The sequence below is a fragment of the Terrapene carolina genome, unplaced genomic scaffold (assembly GCF_002925995.2).
Source record: "Terrapene carolina triunguis isolate 2854851 unplaced genomic scaffold, T_m_triunguis-2.0 Scaffold714, whole genome shotgun sequence".
Classification (NCBI taxonomy): Eukaryota; Metazoa; Chordata; order Testudines; family Emydidae; genus Terrapene; species Terrapene triunguis.
In genome coordinates this window covers 8,008,722-8,027,163 of record NW_020665065.1, presented here as the reverse complement: position 1 = coordinate 8,027,163, position 18,442 = coordinate 8,008,722, and the positions used below count along the sequence as shown (strand labels likewise).

The window sequence follows — 18,442 nt, the reverse complement described above, 5'->3', positions numbered from 1 at the left end:
CTAGACTTGTTTTGAAATCCTCTCTCTAATGCATTCTACTATTGCTAAATACAATATTTTGGGTTCAAAAAGGTCTGCTCACCATATACCGCTGGTCACAAACTCCCAAAGGGAAGAACGGTAGGTGCCCAAACTCAGTTGGACCTGCTCGGTAAACTCAGTTGATACCCATGGTTCTATAGAGTGGGAGAATCACATGATTCCACCCCAAGAGAGGAACAGGCATGAGGCCTAAGACCTGAGGGGGAGCACTCAGAGAGACCAGAAAGGAGACCGGAGGTGCAGCCAGCCCTGGAACGAACACCAACGCATACGGAATATTCCTTTACACGGGGAGTAGTCGGGGTGGCTCTAGCTTTTTTGCCACCCCAACCATGGCTGTCAGGCAGCTTTCCGCAGCACGCCTGCAGGAGGTCCGCCGGTCCCGCGCCTTCGGCATACCCGCCGCCGAATTACCGCCGAAGCCGCGGACCTCCTGCAGGCAAACCGCTGAAGGCGGCCTGACTGCCGCCCTCGCAGCGACCACCAGGCCACCCCCCCGTGGCTTGCTGCATGCGCTTGGGGCGCTGGTGCCTGGAGCCGCTGCCGGGAGTAGTTATTGCATTGCTAGGTTCCTACTGTTTGGCTCAGATCAGGGGCGGCTCTAGCTTTTTTGCCGCCCCAAGCACGGCAGGCAGGTTGCCTTCGGCGGCATGCCTGCGGGAAGTCCCCGGTCCCGCGGCTTCAGTGTACCCATCGCCGAATTGCCGCCGAATCCACGGACCTCCCGCAGGCATGCCGCCGAAGGCTGCCTGACTGCCGCCCTTGCAGGAACCGGCAGGGCGCCCCCCGTGGCTTGCCGCCCCAGGCACGCGCTTGGAGCCGCTACTGGCTCAGATGACAGTACACTGTAGTATAAAACGGAATCAGTTTTTGATGAGGCTGGAATTGGAGTCGATTTGCTCTTCCTGGATAGGAATTCGAAAGCTCCTTCCATCTGAAAAACACAGAGTACAGAAACTTTGTATAGAGCAGGAGGGGAAAGAGAAGCAAATGGCTCTTCTGGTTCCATGCACACATGGGCGCACAGAACAACTAAGGCAGGGAGCGACTTCTAGATTACTGCTTGCTGGTCTAGCCGATACGGGGTATGTAGTAGAAGTGGGATGGGTTTAGGGAACAACGGGAACATATTTTATTGGTGCTGTGTAACGAGAAGAGCAGGCAGCAGTGGGCTGACCCAGAACCATGCGTCTAATTGGCTTTGAATGGAGTGCCCGCCCCCTTGTCAGTCAAACAATTCATTCATTTGGAAAAGGTGAATGAAAGACCCTGCGGCAGCTCATTTGTACCTGGATAGAAAAGGGTCACAACTTCAGCAGGCATCTTCCAAGGTTGCCCGACAGAGTAGCCATTTTTTTTTTTTTTTTATTATTTGTATATTATTGATTCCCCTCTCCCCAAGTAAGGGGAAAAACAGAAAAGAGATAAAGAAAAAAGGAAAGAAAGTACAAAATTGCAACTCGAGGGGGAAGTACAAGTTCTGATGACATAGGCAGACACAGTATATTTCAGCCAGGCTGGTCCTGTGTCACAGAGTCACTCAATGGGTATATGATGCACTATTATTTTTTTCAGCATGCTGTATAAATTCAATCCTCCTCCTCGGTGAGCTGATCTCAGCGGTGCGTGTGTGTGTCAAATATTTTGGTAGCTAGAAAGCCACACAGAAAAGAGAATAATGAAGTAAAGAGAAAAGGGAGGAAGGGGGAACAGTAAGCAAGGCAGGAGGGAGAAAAGATAAAGGACTGGGAAGAGAAGGAAGGGAGCAGAGAGGGGAAAGGAGAACATCTCAGTTCCCATCCACTTGGGGTTAAGTAAAGCCTTCTAAAAAGTTAGACCAAATCTTTTCAGATTTGTCTGAGGCCCCTCCTCTCTGAAATACTGCCTGCTCTTTAGCTACCAGGTCATCCAGATCGCTAAGTCAAGCTTCTACCCCTGGAGGCAATTTTCTCTGCCATCTAAGCAAGCCATGCAGCTACAGGCACTGCTCTAGAGAGCCAAGCTTTCTGTGAGCTGGAGAGTTTCCAGGGTGATCAGATATATCCCCCAAAACAGTTCTCAGCTCTGGCAGACCCGCACCTCCAGCAACAGTCTGCATCAGCCAGACCCATGCACTAGAACTTACGCAGGGACCAATATAAACGAAAAATCTGGATCAGCCTGAAACCCAGACCACAAGCAGAGTTTTTAAATGTTTTTCAAGGCACTTTCCCATTGGCAAAGGGCCAGGGATGTATGCAAATCTTTGTTCAAGGCCCACCACAGATCATTTAAATTAGGGAGTCATGCAGCGTGAAAAACTTGGCTGTCCAGAGGACAAACAAAGTTGGCCAGGGGGATTGCGGAATATTTTTGGTAGACTCCAAAAGCACGATTCCAGTGGGGCTGTGTCTACACTGCAAAGCAATAGGGGTGGAACCCTGGGTCCCGGCTTGACTCAGGCTCGGACCTTCTACCCCATAGGGTCCTAGGCCCTTGGATCTAAGTCCTGGGTTAGCACAATGTCTGTTTAGTAGGAAGGGGAATTAGGCTTGAGTCTGAGTTTGAACCCTGGGCCTACACTGCAGTGTAGCCATACCCTGAGAGAGACTCAGGTTATCCACCCATTCGCTCCAAATTAATTGTGTAGAACAGCAAGCTTTTAAACAGAGACTCACCAAGTTGTCCATTCACAGGAGGCCTCTTTGGCTTCTCCTTTTTGGTCGTCTGGATAATCAAGAGGAGGATGGACATTCCAGATACCATGAGCAACGTTAAGCAAATCAAAATGAGCGATAAAGACCCTAGGAGAAAAATAAAGGAAGATCATTACACATGAGAGAGAGAGAGTGCAAGAGCACGCACTGCTGGGCCCCTGCATGAATACCATCCGGAGTTACATACGACGTAGGCACTCCGATGCCATGATGATGAGCATCACACAAAAACTTGTTAAATCAAACAAGATGATGATGAGCATGAAACCTGGGAGACTGAACGCATGAGAAAGTGATGACGATTCCAGTAAGGATAATGACATAACGGTGTCAACCTCAGAACCAGGAAGTGAACATGTCGCCCTACAATTAAGGCTACATTTATGTCACAGGAGTCAGGGTGTCCACGTTTCCCATAGTTTTTAAAAGCTAACCATGACTGCAAGTGGGTAGGTGGCTACGGTGGCAAGAGAGTAAATGGTTTCACGGAGTTGGCAGGTCATGAGAGCTGCCAAATTCAAATCTAGCATGTACATGAGGCTAAGGAAGAGCAGGAACCAAATAAACTGGGGAAGTGGAAATGAGTCATTCTTCCTGTTTGAGGAGGGAATACACCCGAGAGGTTATGGGATGCCTGGGTGGTACAATCACCTTGTTAATGCCTTGAGTTATTTTTTTTAAAGATATAATTATTTTTGTGTATATACAGGATGAGAGGAATGCTCATGGTGGGGCTGTGGGAAAATAGGTCTGAGAAGGAGAGGGAGGGCTGCATGGCTTATAGGATTAGGAGAAGGCACCCCAATGCTTGGGGAAGGGACAGAGATGCTTGTGGAAAGAGGTAACAAAGGGGCCATGGAGGCATGCAGAGGAAAAGAGGAGGCAGGCAGGCAACAAGTGATGAGATGTTGACAGTAACAGAGCTGTGCGGGGAGTTTGAAACTGCTAAGGAAGGGGATGTGAAATCTGAAGTGACCGGTTACAAAGGGGGCTGATATAGTTGGAGGAAGAGGAGTTTGGCAGAGGCATTTCTGATAGCCTGAAGGGGAACAAAAGAGTTGTTCAGAAGAGCAGGCAAAAGGAGGCAACTACTAGCAGACAAGACTCAGCCTTCCCTTACCCCAGTTAGTCTCCTTTATAACGGGAGTGGTGGAAAGGGTGTCTTTGGACGTGAAGGGGGTGGGTGCTGTAGTAGATCCATTGCTTCTGCGGCTGATGATAGAGAGGAATGAGGTGGATGTTTGGAGTGTGGTGGCCTGTTTGTCCTGGTCATCACAGATGGCATCTTCTATTTTTGTCCCAGCTCTCAGAGTCTTTTTACCATAAGCGGTGCAGCTGCCAGGGTAAATAAACAAATGGAATTATTTAAATAGCTTCGGTGCCGAATATAAAGATGACCTGTACAGGACAAAAGATGGAGCATATGCAATTTTTTTTGGGGTGCGTGTGTGTGTGTGGTGGGGGGGAGCTTCTTTATGTTGTATAAAGGAGGCCTGGATTTTTTTTTTTTAATTAAAAAAACAAACAAACAACAAATCTTTTCCTGCTTGCTTGAACATTGGAAATTCAGACGATCCCTCCACAGCAACACTCAGTAGCCACTCCAAAGTGGAGCATGGGTTGCAGCTGTATTCCCAACTTCTGCTCAACTAGAGAGAACACCATGGGATGAGACAAAAAGAAGAGGGGTGTAGAATTGCTCCCAGGGAAGAAAACATCATAGTTTCAGGCAACGCATGCTGGGTTAACAACATGAAAAGACCCCATGCTCGGAAAACTAAATTGGCTCTTTACGGAGAAAACCATTTACAGGGATGTCGCGACATCAGCTAGCGTTCTCTAGTCATGTGCACACAGACCAATTTCCTGGAGCCTCCTCCAAACTCTTCCCTCTTGCAAACTGTGGTCCTCCCTTCAGGTTCCATGTGGTTTGCTACAATCACGAATAGCTTTCCTGTGTGAGGTGGTGCAGCCCTTTCCAGATATGTGAAATTTCCACTTGGCCAGCTTTCTACTGAAGCCATCATGGTGGAAAAGGGAAAATGCAGGATGCCAATGCATCCCATGAGCTGGCACATAGCCCTCTTGCAGGCATCCTAAGAGTCATCATGAATACAAGTCTTACTGAAATTAATTGCTGGCTTATCTTTGGGAATTCCAAATACTGACTTTAGGGAAGGAGATAGAAGGGTCTGCTGTGAGCAACCCTTAACTACTGTGCAAGAAACAAAAAGTTTAAGCCCAGTTTGTTTGGATGAGGGATACGTACTTGGTCCAGGGCCAACATCTGTCATTGTTTCCATTGGAAAAATGCCCATCAGGACAAGGGAAGCATTCTGAAAAAAGAGACAATATTTTAAAACTATGGTTGCTTGATACAGATTTGGAGTAGCTGTGAACATCTTTTGGATAAACCTGGAGCAAGAATGATACATGAGCATTACAATGTATAAAACAGCTTCCATTCCAGAGTGTCACGCAAAACCAGAGTCCATACAACAGCACCATTGAAATTGCAGTCAACATTTGGGTCGGTACAAAGGGAAGGTAGCATATTGAACAAGTACAACACCCTTTTTATTCTGTTTCCTGGTGAGGTACCTTGCATTTCCTGCAGAGTGTTTATGGAGGTTAAAGAGGAGAAGTCCTGTGGCAGCATTTTGCACACCACCCTGTTAGCAATGGTTGTCTTGCAGATGGAGATAATTTACAAAACAGCCAGCAGGTGCTTTTCACTGGGAGGAATACTGTTATAATTAAAAAAAAAAAAAAAAAAAAAAAAAGCTAATTACTCACCGTTTCCTGATGGAGATTCCTCTGACGATCCGCTGTCGTATGGAGTGTAACCCTTCATGCACACGCAAACTGTATCTGAGATCTTATCGCACTTCTTCACCTCAATGCTTCCCCTATCTAGGAGCAACAGAGTTGGGGAGGTGGAAGGGAAGAAAGGAAATTAATTGGCCTAACGCTCATTGTTCTGCATTGGCAAACGAGAGACATGGAGGTCAAGTCTAGTCTCTTGAACCCGTTTGCAGGCAATGGATCCCCTTGTGCCACTTAACCAGGTCATTAAAGAGCAGAATGAATGGGTTCAAGTTAGAGTCTTATCCAGTTCCTCTTTGACTTGAAACATGAAAAAAAAAATGCACAATTAAACCACCATTTTTTCCCCCGTCAAAATCTTGTCAAAATTTAAAAAAAATTCCACCAGCTCTTATAATGGCTTGAAAAACTGGGCAATTTTTGTCTGTGCAAAAACTTTATCTGCCAGCCCTTTGGGGAGTAGGAAAGAGAAGAGGCCTGAGAAGAGCACCTAAGGACTTTAGGGGGATATTCTGGGGACCTCGGTAAAGAAGTGGCCACTGCGTAGCTGACTTACTTGTGTCACAGATGGTGCAGCTTTTGCACGAATAGTAGTTATGCTTTGAGTTATAGTATCCATCTTGGCAGGGGACGCACTCGGTTCCTGATGATGGCGAGCAGCGGTTTCTCATTCCCTCACCTAGGACAAAGAGCACGTATGGGAGAGGAATCCTTTGGGTCACTGTCCGTGCATTAATAGCCACGCCCCACTTCTAGACATCTACTAGCATTCTGAAAATGTGGACAGTAACATCCATCCCCTTCACCAATGCATCCCAAACAGCATTTTTCTACAACGGAACCTTTTGAATGTCAGGGTACGCAGCTGAGGTCACTGCCAAGGGTCAATTTGCCACTGCAGCTCTGATACAAGGGGTGGATATCTGTACAATACTGCGGCTTTCCCACAGTACCTCCACCAAGATAAAGTCATTTGAACTGCCTTAGTAGGGACCAAGAAGCAAACATATGCAATGGATGGTATAGCAGGTAGGTTGGATAGACCTATTATGACATGCAGCAATTAAATAGTTAATAACGTGCATGTCTATAGCATCTTTCTCTAGGGGGATCTCAAAGCACATTAAAGATCAATTAATTAAGCCTGACAGCCTCCCATCTGAGGTATCTATGCATCCATCCAAGCTCTTATATTGGCACTCATCGCAGTAGCAGATATTGTTGTCCCCTTTTTAGAAACAGGAAAATAGACCCAGAGAGCGCAAGTGACAAGGTCGCGCAGTGAGGCCGTGGCAGATCCACGAATAGATCCCAGGAATACTGCTGCTGTTTAACAGAGGCTTGCAGAAGGTGGATGAAAGTAAAGATTCTCCAGGCAGGAATTCACAACGCAAGGAGTATTTACATTGACTCATGGGGGAGAGGGGGATCTTGAGTCAATACAGGGCTCCTATTTGAAACAGGGAAGTTGCTACAAAATTGTAAAATAAGTTTCAGTAAATGGATAAGCACCTTCAGTTGAGCAACATTGTGCAAAAGGAAATGTTTATAAACCCAATCCTGCATATTCCCCTTGACTTCTGAGCTTGCAGGATCAGCCACTATAGCCCAGATCCTCAAAGTTATTTAGGCACCTGACTTCTATTGAAATCAATAGACCATACGAGTCTATATACCTTTGAGGAACTGGACATACTTCACTCAGTCTTCTTTTCAGAGCACTTCCCCATGGCCCAAACTGAAAATACATTGACGGATACATAGAACTGGGGGGGGGGGAAGATGGGGGGGGGAGCAGAGGATGTGGGAAATTAACTCTTCACACAAATGTATCGGTTTTGTTTTGTACCCAAATCAGTATTAGCTCTGCCTTTCAGATTTGTGGTTTGATAGCACTGAAGTCCTTCCTGGCATCGTCCAAATGTGGACCACCTGTAGGAGTTGGAAATTGATTCAGCCTCTCTCCTTAGACACAGGTGCCAACTATGATAGCAGTGTCTAATATGAACACCTATTTATTTCTAACAGGCTTAATTAGCATGGCGTCTGTCCACTAAGAACTTGATTAACGCCACCAAAATCATTTCACTTTCGCCAAAACAGCTGTCAGAGGAGTCTGAATTCACATCACTAATTCAGAAGTGACGTAAGATGGCATAATAACTGAGATCAGAGGAGTGGAGTGGTACAGCGGTTCAAGCATTGGTCCCGAGTTCTAATTCTGGCTCTGATGCTCATTTTTTCTGTGGCACTGGGCTTAAATGTTCTGTTTCGCCATCTGCACTATCCCACTGTTATTTAGCCCACTCAGAGGTATGTCAGGAAATAATCAAATCACGTTTGTAAAGTGACATATAAAACACTACAGCACACGTCTCTCCTTCTATTCTAGAGATTGCTGCTATCTGCTTTACTCACAGCTGTTACAGGCAGCTAAGTAACATATCCCATGTGTCTCTCTCAGAATTTGAATTCCCCCTTCGAGGAGTACTTGTTTTAGATACACACAGCATTATACTAAAGGAATGCCTGAATGGACAGAAAGTCCCCCCTGTTAAATGTTGGTCAGTTGTGCCCTGATCTCAAGCCCCGAAACTCTCCTCAGAGAACTTGCATATAATGGGTAGGGGGTTTTTTTGCAAGAAATGAGGCACACTTATGTTGCTGCAACAGATAATGCAACAATACTGTACTTTGTACTTTCAGCTGAGTTCAGAATGCTTTTCAAACATTAATTACATTTCACAACACTTTTGAAGTAGGTAACAGTTCAATCTAGTTTCTGTTTCGTAGACTGATAATTAGTACAGGGATTAAATGACTTGTCCAAGGGTCAAACAGCAAGTCAGTGGCAGAGCCAGGAATAGTATCAAGAGGTTCTGAGTCATCTTATGCTCTAGGTATCGAGGCACATTTCCGATATCTCGCTAATGGCCTAATATACAGTACAGGGGTTTTCAAACTTTTTGTATGGGTGACCGCTTTCACACAGCATGTCTTTGAGTGCGACACCCCCTTATAAATTAAAAATGGGGGGGGATTTAATTTAATGGGGGCTCGGGACTGTCAGCCCCATGAAGCTGACAGCTTGCGACTCCCACGTAACCACCTTGCAACCCTCTGAGGGGTCACGACTCCCAGCTTGAGAACCCTGGTATAGGCTACTTGAAAATAAGGAGCAATCATTTTTATGCTCAGTCCTTTTAAAATCCAGCTGTAATTAATTTTTTATTCTCACCCTTGCTCTTGGAAAATGAGGATCACACTGTACTTTTTTCCACCCCACTCATTCATTTTCTCTAAGTTTCACTGGGTGCTAACAGCAAACAGTTCTGAGAAAGAATAACTCATTCTCACAGCACTAAAACCCATTAACTCACTATCTATTGCACATCCTACACTCTCAGGAAACAGACTACTCTCCTGAATGCAGAATGTTCCAAGAACTGGCAGGCAAAATTCGGGGCATTTTCCGAGTAGCTGGGAAAGAATTCATTTGAACAAAACCATACCAACCCACAACATCCACAATTAAATGACCTTGTACCACAGAAGATACTGTCTAAATCAACTATCTTGACTGCTGCATTTTCATATGGCCATTACCAAAGACTATATGTATCCACTGCTTTACCTCAGTGATTAATTGCAAGACATAGTAATATATTCACCCGCGGGGACAGGAGGGAGACATGTTTTCCCAGTCTAGCACTTACTCAGTAGCTTCTAACTAAGCGACAGCCCATGGAAACTCCCTCACCACATTAAGGAGAAAGAAAGTAGCATGTGACATATGAGGTATTGTCTGTACCCACTTACCAGGAATGGGATGTGTCCCAGAATGAGGAACTCAAAACCCCTCATAATTCAGTAGCTTTGGGAATACCCTGAGGGCTCGTGCGGCAAGCCAAGTCTCAAAAATGGGGATCTGTTACAACCAGTATCTTTGGGAAACACTGATTTCAGTTTTCGCTGCCGTAGCTAATGCAGTACAAATTTTACATGGACGGGGGGGATGGAATTGTGAATAAAGGAAGAGCTCTGATTTGAAGATGCATAGACAACTCTGTACAGGATTTTTTTTTAAAACAAAAACCTCTTGCAAAAAGGTGCAAGCACACAATCTAACCATCTTGCAGAGATGAGAATATACCTTCCCTTCCTGTCAGCCCTGAACTCTCCATGCCACTTTCTATTAACAGACTGCCCATTGGACAGTGTGGTGTCACATGCCAGTTGTGGTTACTCTGGGTTGTCAAGTAATTTCTATAATCATATCCAACTAATAGTGCCTGTGTATTTTTTGCACTTTTCCACTTCCTCAGCTCTGATTGCAGAACTGTCATTCCGCTCTAACAGCAGCTGTGAGAAAGAAAAAACAGACAGAGCAAAATTCATTCAGTTTCTACCAAAAAGGAGAAAGTGGGAGGAAACAAGTACTCCATTTGCTGCCGCCTATGGTCTTGCCAAATCATGCTCATGAATTACGTGAAGCAAAGAGAACTAGCTCTCTTCACAGGGAGGCGTCCACATGGCATGTAGATCATGCCTGCAGAGCAATTTAAAAATCCAAAGATGCCGGCCATCCATAAATCTTGATTTTTCCAGTGATGTTTGGCATGCCCTGTTCTCTTCAATAGGAGAGCATATGGTCAATCGACACTTTTTAAAAAAAAACAAAAATATATAAGCTTTAGCTACAGTAAACGCTGTTTCAATGGAAGCAGCTTTAAAGACATCTTGCAGTGTCTTACCCTTAACTATACTAGACCTATTTTCTTATGACCCACCATTGCAGCTACAACGTAAGTACTAGCACCAACAAGTCTCCTGTGTCCACCAGCATTTTAACTAGTATGCCATTTCCTGCTAATCTGAGTCAGGCTAGACAATATGTTAGTTAAGATTTCGGCAGTCAGTCCTTGCTAGTGCTCCCATCGTGGACCTGCACCAGTGGGAAATTTTAGGAAAAATAAGCCAGTGTAGACAAGTCTCTGAAGATTTCATTCCGTAGAGTGATGCATAGGGTTTCTCAAGGTTACCCGCTTAAGTTACGGAAAGAGTTTATTCCAAACTAGACATCTTATAAAACAGTATTTTATAGTTCAGACTGTTTCCGACATGTCAGTAACATTTTGGGTTCACAAGATTACTTCCCCCACCCCCTACCTCATTAAGTGCTGGACTTTACATCTAACAAGGACTGTCAATATTGAGTTGATGACGAGGACTTACCAGGAGCACACTCTTTGCAGCATCTTTTATGTAAGGGATATTCAAATTGTCCACAAATCAGCCCTGAACACTGCATAACAGAGAGCAACAGGAAGAACAAAACAGCAGTAAAAGAAGAGACGACAAATTTGGCTAATACTCGTCCAGCCATGCTGACTCTCCACTTCCCCTGCAAAAAAAAGTAAACTCTAGGAGAGGTTGAACCTAGACTGCTGAAGAACAGGAAGGCAATTCATATGCCTGCAATGGGGAAATTCCCACCATGTACCACCTCTTTTCAGCTCCTCCTCCTTTCAGCTTTCGGGTTCCTTCAAGGAAGAAGGGAAAATAAAGTTTTCTGAATCAATTCTATGAAAGAATTATTTTAGGCCCTAAAAAAAAGACCACATGCCATTTCTTAGCTTAAGGTTTTATTAGGAACGAACCAGGTCCTTTGTGAGAAACACCAGCCTTAGCCTCCCATTATCTGAACTGAAGCGCTGACACTCATTTCGAAAGCCAGAAGGGGAACATACTGAATAGTTTTGCAAGAACTCTGGCTAGCAGTTTTCAGGGATAGTGGTTAAATGTCACATATTAGCCTCTTGCTATGCAAGTATCACTCCAGCTTGCGTAAATGGGCAGAGCTTTAATGGAGGGAGAAATAGGAGACAGTGTCCACCATTATGATGACAAAATTAACTCCTAAGTATTAAAATTAAGAGTGGGGTGCATCATATATAGCTCAGGGAATGGTGCATGTGAAATATGGACTGTGTACACGCTAATTCCATGGGGACTAGGTGCACATGGAATCTGCCCCTTTGCCCTTAGTACAACAGTGGGGCTACTGCATTGGAGCCACAGTAGCTTTCACAGCAGCTGCATTGCTCTAGCCAGGGGACTGTGGCCTATGGGAAATGAAGCACCCTGCAGAACTGCAGAACTTAGGGCACAGGGGATGAGGAACCCACATTGATGTCCCTTAGTATTGTTGGTGTCCTTCTGTACAGCAAAATCACATCAGTTCTGTTCTCTTCGTGCCTGAGAAGGAGGACCTGAAAAAGGAGTGCCTGGGATGTGGGAGGGGGACGCCAGCAGTAGTGAGAAGGGGACAGGGCATCATCTTGTTCTCCTTCATGAACAAGTTAGTGCAGCACAGAAGGGGAGAACGAGACTCATGACAGAAGCAGCGAGGTTTCACCTACATTCATCATTCAAGTTTTATCAACAGGAGTTAGACACACAGGTTTTGGGATTCCCCGAATCTGCTTAGCTACCCTAGTGAAAATGGCCTTTAAAAGTGTTCAAGACAAGGCCCAAATTAAAAGACAATAGTCAAAAAGGGATTTTATTTGATTTTTATTTAAATTTGTCAAGTTTTTTAGAACCAGACTTCTAAGACTCAGCATTTCTGATGTCAATTTACAGTTCACTTGCAAGAAACCACCACCAGGTCTGTATTGGAGGGAAGTAAATTTGGACCGGAAATGAATGACATCCTTTATAATCTGATACAGTTGAGAGGATTGCAGAGCAATTCTATTGCTGTATTTTATTTATGCTGTTCCCCTCTCCCCCAGTGTCTCTGAATTTTTAAAGACATACCCCAATTTTTTTTTCCATTCCACAGTCCTCTCAAAATCATTGGAAAGTTACAGCTTTAGTAAAGCCGTTCCTTTCAAAAGAAACCAGAGCTGATGTTTTTTTCACTCCAAATTATCTTTTGCTCTATCTGCAATGAAAAAAGAACACAACCCACACTGGTCTGCACATAGGAAATTAAGTGGCATAAGTCTTGCTACGTAGCATCACTATAAAAAAAAATCAGGTAAATATAATTTTATATCGTACTGACTTATTTCTTCCCTTTGCAACTTTTGATCAACTTAAATGGTCTTCCTCTCCCTTTCATCGCAAGTAGCAGGATCTGTTTATTCATTTGGAAGGGAATCAGAACAAAAGACTTTGATGTGGATGAAATTTACAAACAACATAAGGTTGGAAATGTGCTAAACGCATTTAAAGCAAAAACAATGTAAACACTGATGACTATATATTCAGATTCTACTTCATTACAATTGAATGCTGGGAAAGTATCATTCAGTTGGTAAATACTGCTAATGTACACACTTTACATTGCAGTACTGGAAGTTGTAACTATATGCACATATCCCAAGTTATATCACACAATGAATAACTCAACATTAGTCTACTAAAGACCAAATAGGTTTAATTTAATTCCCCCCACCTTTCTCTAAAATATAAACCCTCCCACCTGCCATGTGCCGGTGATAGCTTGGCTACCAAGCACTTTATAGCAGTAGGCAGACTGCTTTTATGTTATGAACAGTGGTAAGTGACCATGGATGAAGTTAAACAGTCAACTACTGTAAGTAGTGCTAAATGGAAGAACTGGATCAATAGTAGATTACTGGCAGATGAAAACCGCCCTGTGGCTAAGAATCTGACAGATGCAGAAATTGGGAAAGGCAAGATTGGAAGTAGAACACTAAAGAACCATAGGATGATTAAACAGAACGGTATCTGAACTTAGTTTCCTTCTTTCTAAAATGTAGAGAGAGGAATCATCTGAGTGTCTCCACACAGCCCAGTTGCCCCTTCCCCAAAATGCAAGCCCCCCCCGGTCCTCCCAAAAAGGGGTACTAGTTCCTGAAGAGGGGGAGGAGACAGAGTAGATTAAGTCTTGGTTTCTAATCCTCATGATGGCAAATGAACAGATTAATCCACAATGAAAGAGATAACAGTGATGCCAGGGTAACATCATGTGTGTGATAAAAATCACATCAGAGGTATTGTTTCAGGCCCTGTCTACACTAGAATCCAACCATGTTTAAACAAACCCAGAAGTTGGTTGCAAGTCAGAGTAGTTGGGGTCCAAATCAGTCTCTGTAGACGCATTATAGAATAAACATCCAGCTACTTTTGGTTACAAGTAGAACATGAGTAGACTATCACAATTTCCCTACTCTTTCCCCCCTCCTATTTGACTTATGTTCACTTCATGATTCAATTTCTTTAATCTGAGGTCTTAAATAGTTTGTCTTAATGAAGAATCTCAATGCTGGAGCATTGCCAAAGCACAGAGAAATATATTTAATGCAAAAAAGATAAATGTATATAAAAAGACTTTGATACAAGCCATTTAACAAAAAAAGGGGACATTTTAAATCAAAACAAACAGCAATCCCTGTATTTACATTATATTAAGAGAATAAACTTGATTAGATATAACACACCTTAATTGGAATTTCAAGCAAGCCCCCAAAAGATGGTTTTTTTACAGCAAGGGTAAGGCTAGAAAAAAGTGAAGCATTTTTTATTTTAAACATTAGTGGATATGACCTTTGTGTTGCAAGATTCTCCATAGAGATTACCGCCAAAACAGATTAAACCAAAAAGCTCAAGGAACCTTAAGAAGTTCTGAACTGCCTCTGCTAGACCACAGTACAGCTAGAGAAGAGTGGGACATAAATTAAACCAATGGAGGTTGAAACCAATCGTACTTGTAGGGATTAGCTTGTGAGACCTAACCAAACAGCTCTACAAATTTAACTAGTTTTAACACATTTAACCAGATTGAGACAGAGTGAATTCTAATCAGTTGCAACACAGTTCATGATTCTAAAAGCTGAATCCATTTTTGCTCCCTGCAGCTCCCTGAACATTCACAGGTTAAGGCATTCCTCTCTCTGTATTTAGAAATGTGAGCTCTTTTGAAATGAAAGTGATTAAAATGAGCTTCTCATTCCCACTGCTGCAGAACAGCACAAGGGCGGGATTTCTGTGACACTGTAGATCAGTTTCCATTCTGCTTTAAATCAAAAAAAGGATTTCACTTGTAAAATTTCGAACACTCCTGTTTAAAATGGAAAGTAATTTTTCAGATTGCGAAAGCAGTGTTGGAAAAGCAGTTATTTAATAATAGTCTCCAACACTGGACACCCAATACCCAGACTAAAAGGTATTGTGAAAAATGCAGGAAGAGGAGGAAGATGAAAAAAAAAAAAAAAGTACAGATCGGGTTGGACAGCCTTTAAAGCAACGTGGCTGCCATTTCCTCTCTCATGGCTGGCTGTTCTTTCCAGCCATATTGTTCCTGTCAGCAGAGTGCTAAAAGAAAATACTTACTCTGTTCAAAAACTTGAACAGACTCAGAAGCAGCCGGCTTCTCATTCGTAGAATGGAATGCCATGAAAACCAGGCCGGTCCAGCCAAAAGCAACGGCGAATATAAATGAGCTCCTCAGCAATCATAGTTCGTCTGATGGAGCCTCTCACTTATAGTGAATATTGTGTTCAAATTTTTCTTTTCTTCGCCCTGCTAGTGGCCACTCTAGTACAATTAGAAGTGAGTGAGGTGAATATACACTTGATTGTGGCAGCTGAAAACACAACCTAATCAGCCCACCTGCATTGAGACAGCGTGCACCTCTGATGCAATTTACAGCGGACGTTCATGAGCTGGAAAGTACATATCCACACCCCTAAATATACAGGATCCTGTGCTGAGCAAAACCAACGCACCTTATATGCCAATTAATCCCTTGCTGGATTCTCCTAGAATGCTGTCAGAAAAGAAATATCCAAAACGATCTCCTTTAAAAAAAAACTAAGATCCTCCAATGTTAATGATGATTTTCATAGATCAGCAGCTTTGTAGGCAACAGAAGTTGGATATTTAAAGATGCCTTCACAAGGCCTAAGCTGAACTTTCAGCTACAATAACTGCACAAGGTAGTATGAGCTGGTTAGTCCAGATCCTGCCTTGTTACTTACAGCCCTTTCCTTCTTTATACTGAAGGTTAAAGGAGAACTGCAGTTGTTCTATATGGACGGGGTGTTTTGTTTTTGTTTTTTAAGTCTAGGACAACACATCATACACACACAACACATATAGCAGCAAGGTAACTTTCTTTTTGTTTTTGGAAAGCAAGAAGGTGCTTCAGAGCCCTGCAGAGATGAGCATGATCAGAACTCCTCGTGAACATTACGTGCATAGTCCATAAGCTTGCTGCCAGTGAAGTATTCGCTGTATTTCAGGATCTCCTCCAGCTCCAAGTGATGGTTCTGATTCTCATCTGCCACAGCTATCATCTGCTTGGCTTCATTTAGGGCATTGTACTCATTCATAGGATCCATGTATTCCTACAATAGAGAAGAAAGGTCATCAATTTCTGCCATTGGGTGCAGTATAGCACATGCCTCCAAGCCAAAACTTGGAATCCTCAGCCCTTGACTGTTCGAGAAAATACTGAGGCCTCCATTACTTGACCCAAAAATGAACATAAACAATAGAAAGCACTAAAATATGTAAGTCTGCCAGGTCAATAACTTTCCTCTCACAAGGTCCTTCCAAACATCATCCCCTCCTTGGTTCTACCAAACGTCCAAAACTTCTCTGATGTTAGCTGGTGTCTGATTGCAACTGGTATTTCAACAATTTGTTTGATGGGGAAATTGGCCTCCAGCAGTCTTAGTCAGTGACAGAAGGCAAGAGAGATCTGCAAGTTTCCAGACACCAGATTAGACCTAGAATCAGGCAAGAAAAGATCCCATACAAAATAAAAGTAGTGGTTGCTTAGGCCCCACTAGACAACTTTGGAGATCGTTTTTATTTTTGTTTCCTCCCAATTTCTTTTTCTGAGGAAAATTACACCTGCAAATAGAGAGGCCGAGCTAGGGTCCCTTTGATAGTCTAACCCTCAATCTTTTGGATTAACACTTTTCTGCATAGGCATTTATTACAAGACCTCTTTCACAAGTAAAGCTCATATGACTGTGAGAGAAGTTATCTGAAATCCACTCTGCATCATGCTTTATTCACAAAATTGCCAAGAGATGCAGATGCCTGCTACCTCGTTGTTCATGAACTGTAGGAGACATTAAGAGCACACCTTGATTTTCAGAAAGCAGGTTGAGCCTGCAGTGCTGGTAACAAACAATATCTTTGATCTTGTAACCTGAGCAAATGTGATCAGGAAGTCTCTGATGGAAGCCCTGGATCCATTTTAAAGTCACTTCACTTACCCAATTCTAACAAATTCAATGAGCATGTGCATGAGAGAGACAGACAGACAATATGTATTCTGGTGATACCGGTTTAAAGGAATCTGTGCTCTGACAAAATAACCAAACCTCAGACAAAGGGCATCAGTGGCCTCTTCATTTAAACTTTCTTAAACAAAGTAGATTTTCATGATAAAGGAAGGTTTTTCTTTCAAAAGACAAAACCTGATTTTTTCAGTTTAAGCTATTATTGAATAGAATTTATCAGTCAGACACCATCCCTGTGGAAAGTAAAAATACAAGGCATTTGTAAGGACTCTCCCCCATTCTGAACTCAAAATATTCCACTCTGGAGAGAAAAAAGGATTCCATTCATGATATATGTAAAGCTCTTCAAGTCAGATAAAACAGCAACAAGTTCTACCAGAGTAATTTCAAGGTGCCAATGGTTTCTATGACTTACTGTCTGCCTGGCACATTTTTGTAAAATGGAAACTAGAAAGATCCAAATTAAACTCTCTCACAATGACTAACCCAGAAACAAAAACACATCAAGCAAATGTGATCACCTGTTTTGATAAGATTGCTAAGAATGCCCCATTTTCTGTGATGACTTAGTTTCACACAAAAATTGACACTAAACTTTTGGCTCTATTGAACATTAAAACGGAAACAAATTACAGAAGTTTCCGCGACACCAGGCGTTGAGTAAATGAAAAAAATATAAATTAAAGTTGTAAGAGGTCTGTTTTCTTGCACGATTTATGGGTGTGGGCATTGTTGGGTACTTTTAGGAGGAGGCATTGCTTTACACGCACTGGGATAGGTGAATCGAACAAATCACAATATTTAAAATTTGAAATATATTTGTAACTATCAGATAACCAGAATTTCTGAAGGAAACTTTTGATCTAGATAGCCTCCTCCAAACCCGCGGTCAAAAAACTGACATGCAATACTGTGACACTAGCAAATCAGATTCCAACTTACACCAAGGTCCCCATGCTCACTTGGATACTGACAAATACATAGCTGGAATCAGTCTGGCTCACCTGTGTATTAGTACTGTTAAAATAGGTATCCAAGTTATAAAAATGTCTTTAGTGTTTAGACTTTATTGAATGCTTGTAAGCTGCTGCATGCATTAATCTCACATATAACATCTGCATCCCATGTTATGAGGCAGGGGTGGGCAAAATTTTTGGCCCGAGGGCCACATCTGGGAATAGAAATTGTACGGCGGGCCATGAATGCTCACAAAATTGCGGTTGGAGTGTGGGAGGGGGTAAGGGCTCTGGTTGGGGGTGCGGGCTCTGGGGTGGGGCCAGAAATTAGGAGTTCAGGGAGCGGGAGGGGGCTCCGGGCTGGGGTGCAGGGTGTGTGTGAGAGGGCTCTGGGGTGGGGATGAGGAGTTTGCGGTGTAAGAGGGTGCTCCAGGCTGGGACCAAGGGGTTTGGAGGATGGAAGGAGGATCAGGGCTGGGACAGAGGTGCAGGCTCTGGCTGCGGGTGCACGCTCTGGGGTGGAGCTGGGGATAAGGAATTTGGGGTGCAGGAGGGTGCGCCGGGCTGGGATCGAGGGGTTCGGAGGACTGGAGGCGGATCAGGGCTGGGGCATGGGGAGAGGCTCAGGGGT

The 18,442-nt window shown here is 43.5% G+C and overlaps 2 protein-coding genes across 2 annotated transcripts in view; both read right to left on the bottom strand.

Moving 5' to 3' along the window:
• Positions 1-905: 905 nt before the first annotated feature.
• TNFRSF4 (TNF receptor superfamily member 4) lies at positions 906-10,950 on the bottom strand. Its single transcript, XM_024201635.2, has 7 exons — positions 10,800-10,950; positions 6,121-6,243; positions 5,535-5,651; positions 5,008-5,074; positions 3,859-4,073; positions 2,700-2,825; positions 906-976 (listed from the first exon to the last, which is right to left on the bottom strand). Exons 1-7 carry the CDS (start codon positions 10,948-10,950, stop codon positions 906-908), a joined length of 870 nt encoding a protein of 289 aa, XP_024057403.2.
• A 1,441-nt stretch (positions 10,951-12,391) lies between these two features.
• The window catches only part of SDF4 (stromal cell derived factor 4), a 32,481-nt gene continuing 26,430 nt past the window's right edge, over positions 12,392-18,442 (bottom strand). Inside the window, exon 6 of the mRNA XM_026660106.1 lies at positions 12,392-15,946. Within this exon, the coding sequence (XP_026515891.1) occupies positions 15,770-15,946 (177 nt within the window). The 3' untranslated portion in view covers positions 12,392-15,769. The remainder of the gene's footprint in view (positions 15,947-18,442) is intronic.

What these genes read in the sequence shown, in the direction of transcription:
- TNFRSF4 (XM_024201635.2), bottom strand. Translation starts at nt 10,950, where the DNA reads ATGGCTGGACGAGTATTAGCCAAATTTGTCGTCTCTTCTTTTACTGCT. An exon ending in AGATGTTGGCCCTGGACCAA is followed by an intron (nt 4,074 to 5,007) that starts GTACGTATCCCT and finishes TTACCCTGGCAG; the next exon opens with CTGCACCGCTTATGGTAAAA. An exon ending in TCCTGTGAATGGACAACTTG is followed by an intron (nt 977 to 2,699) that starts GTGAGTCTCTGT and finishes TGTGTTTTTCAG; the next exon opens with ATGGAAGGAGCTTTCGAATT.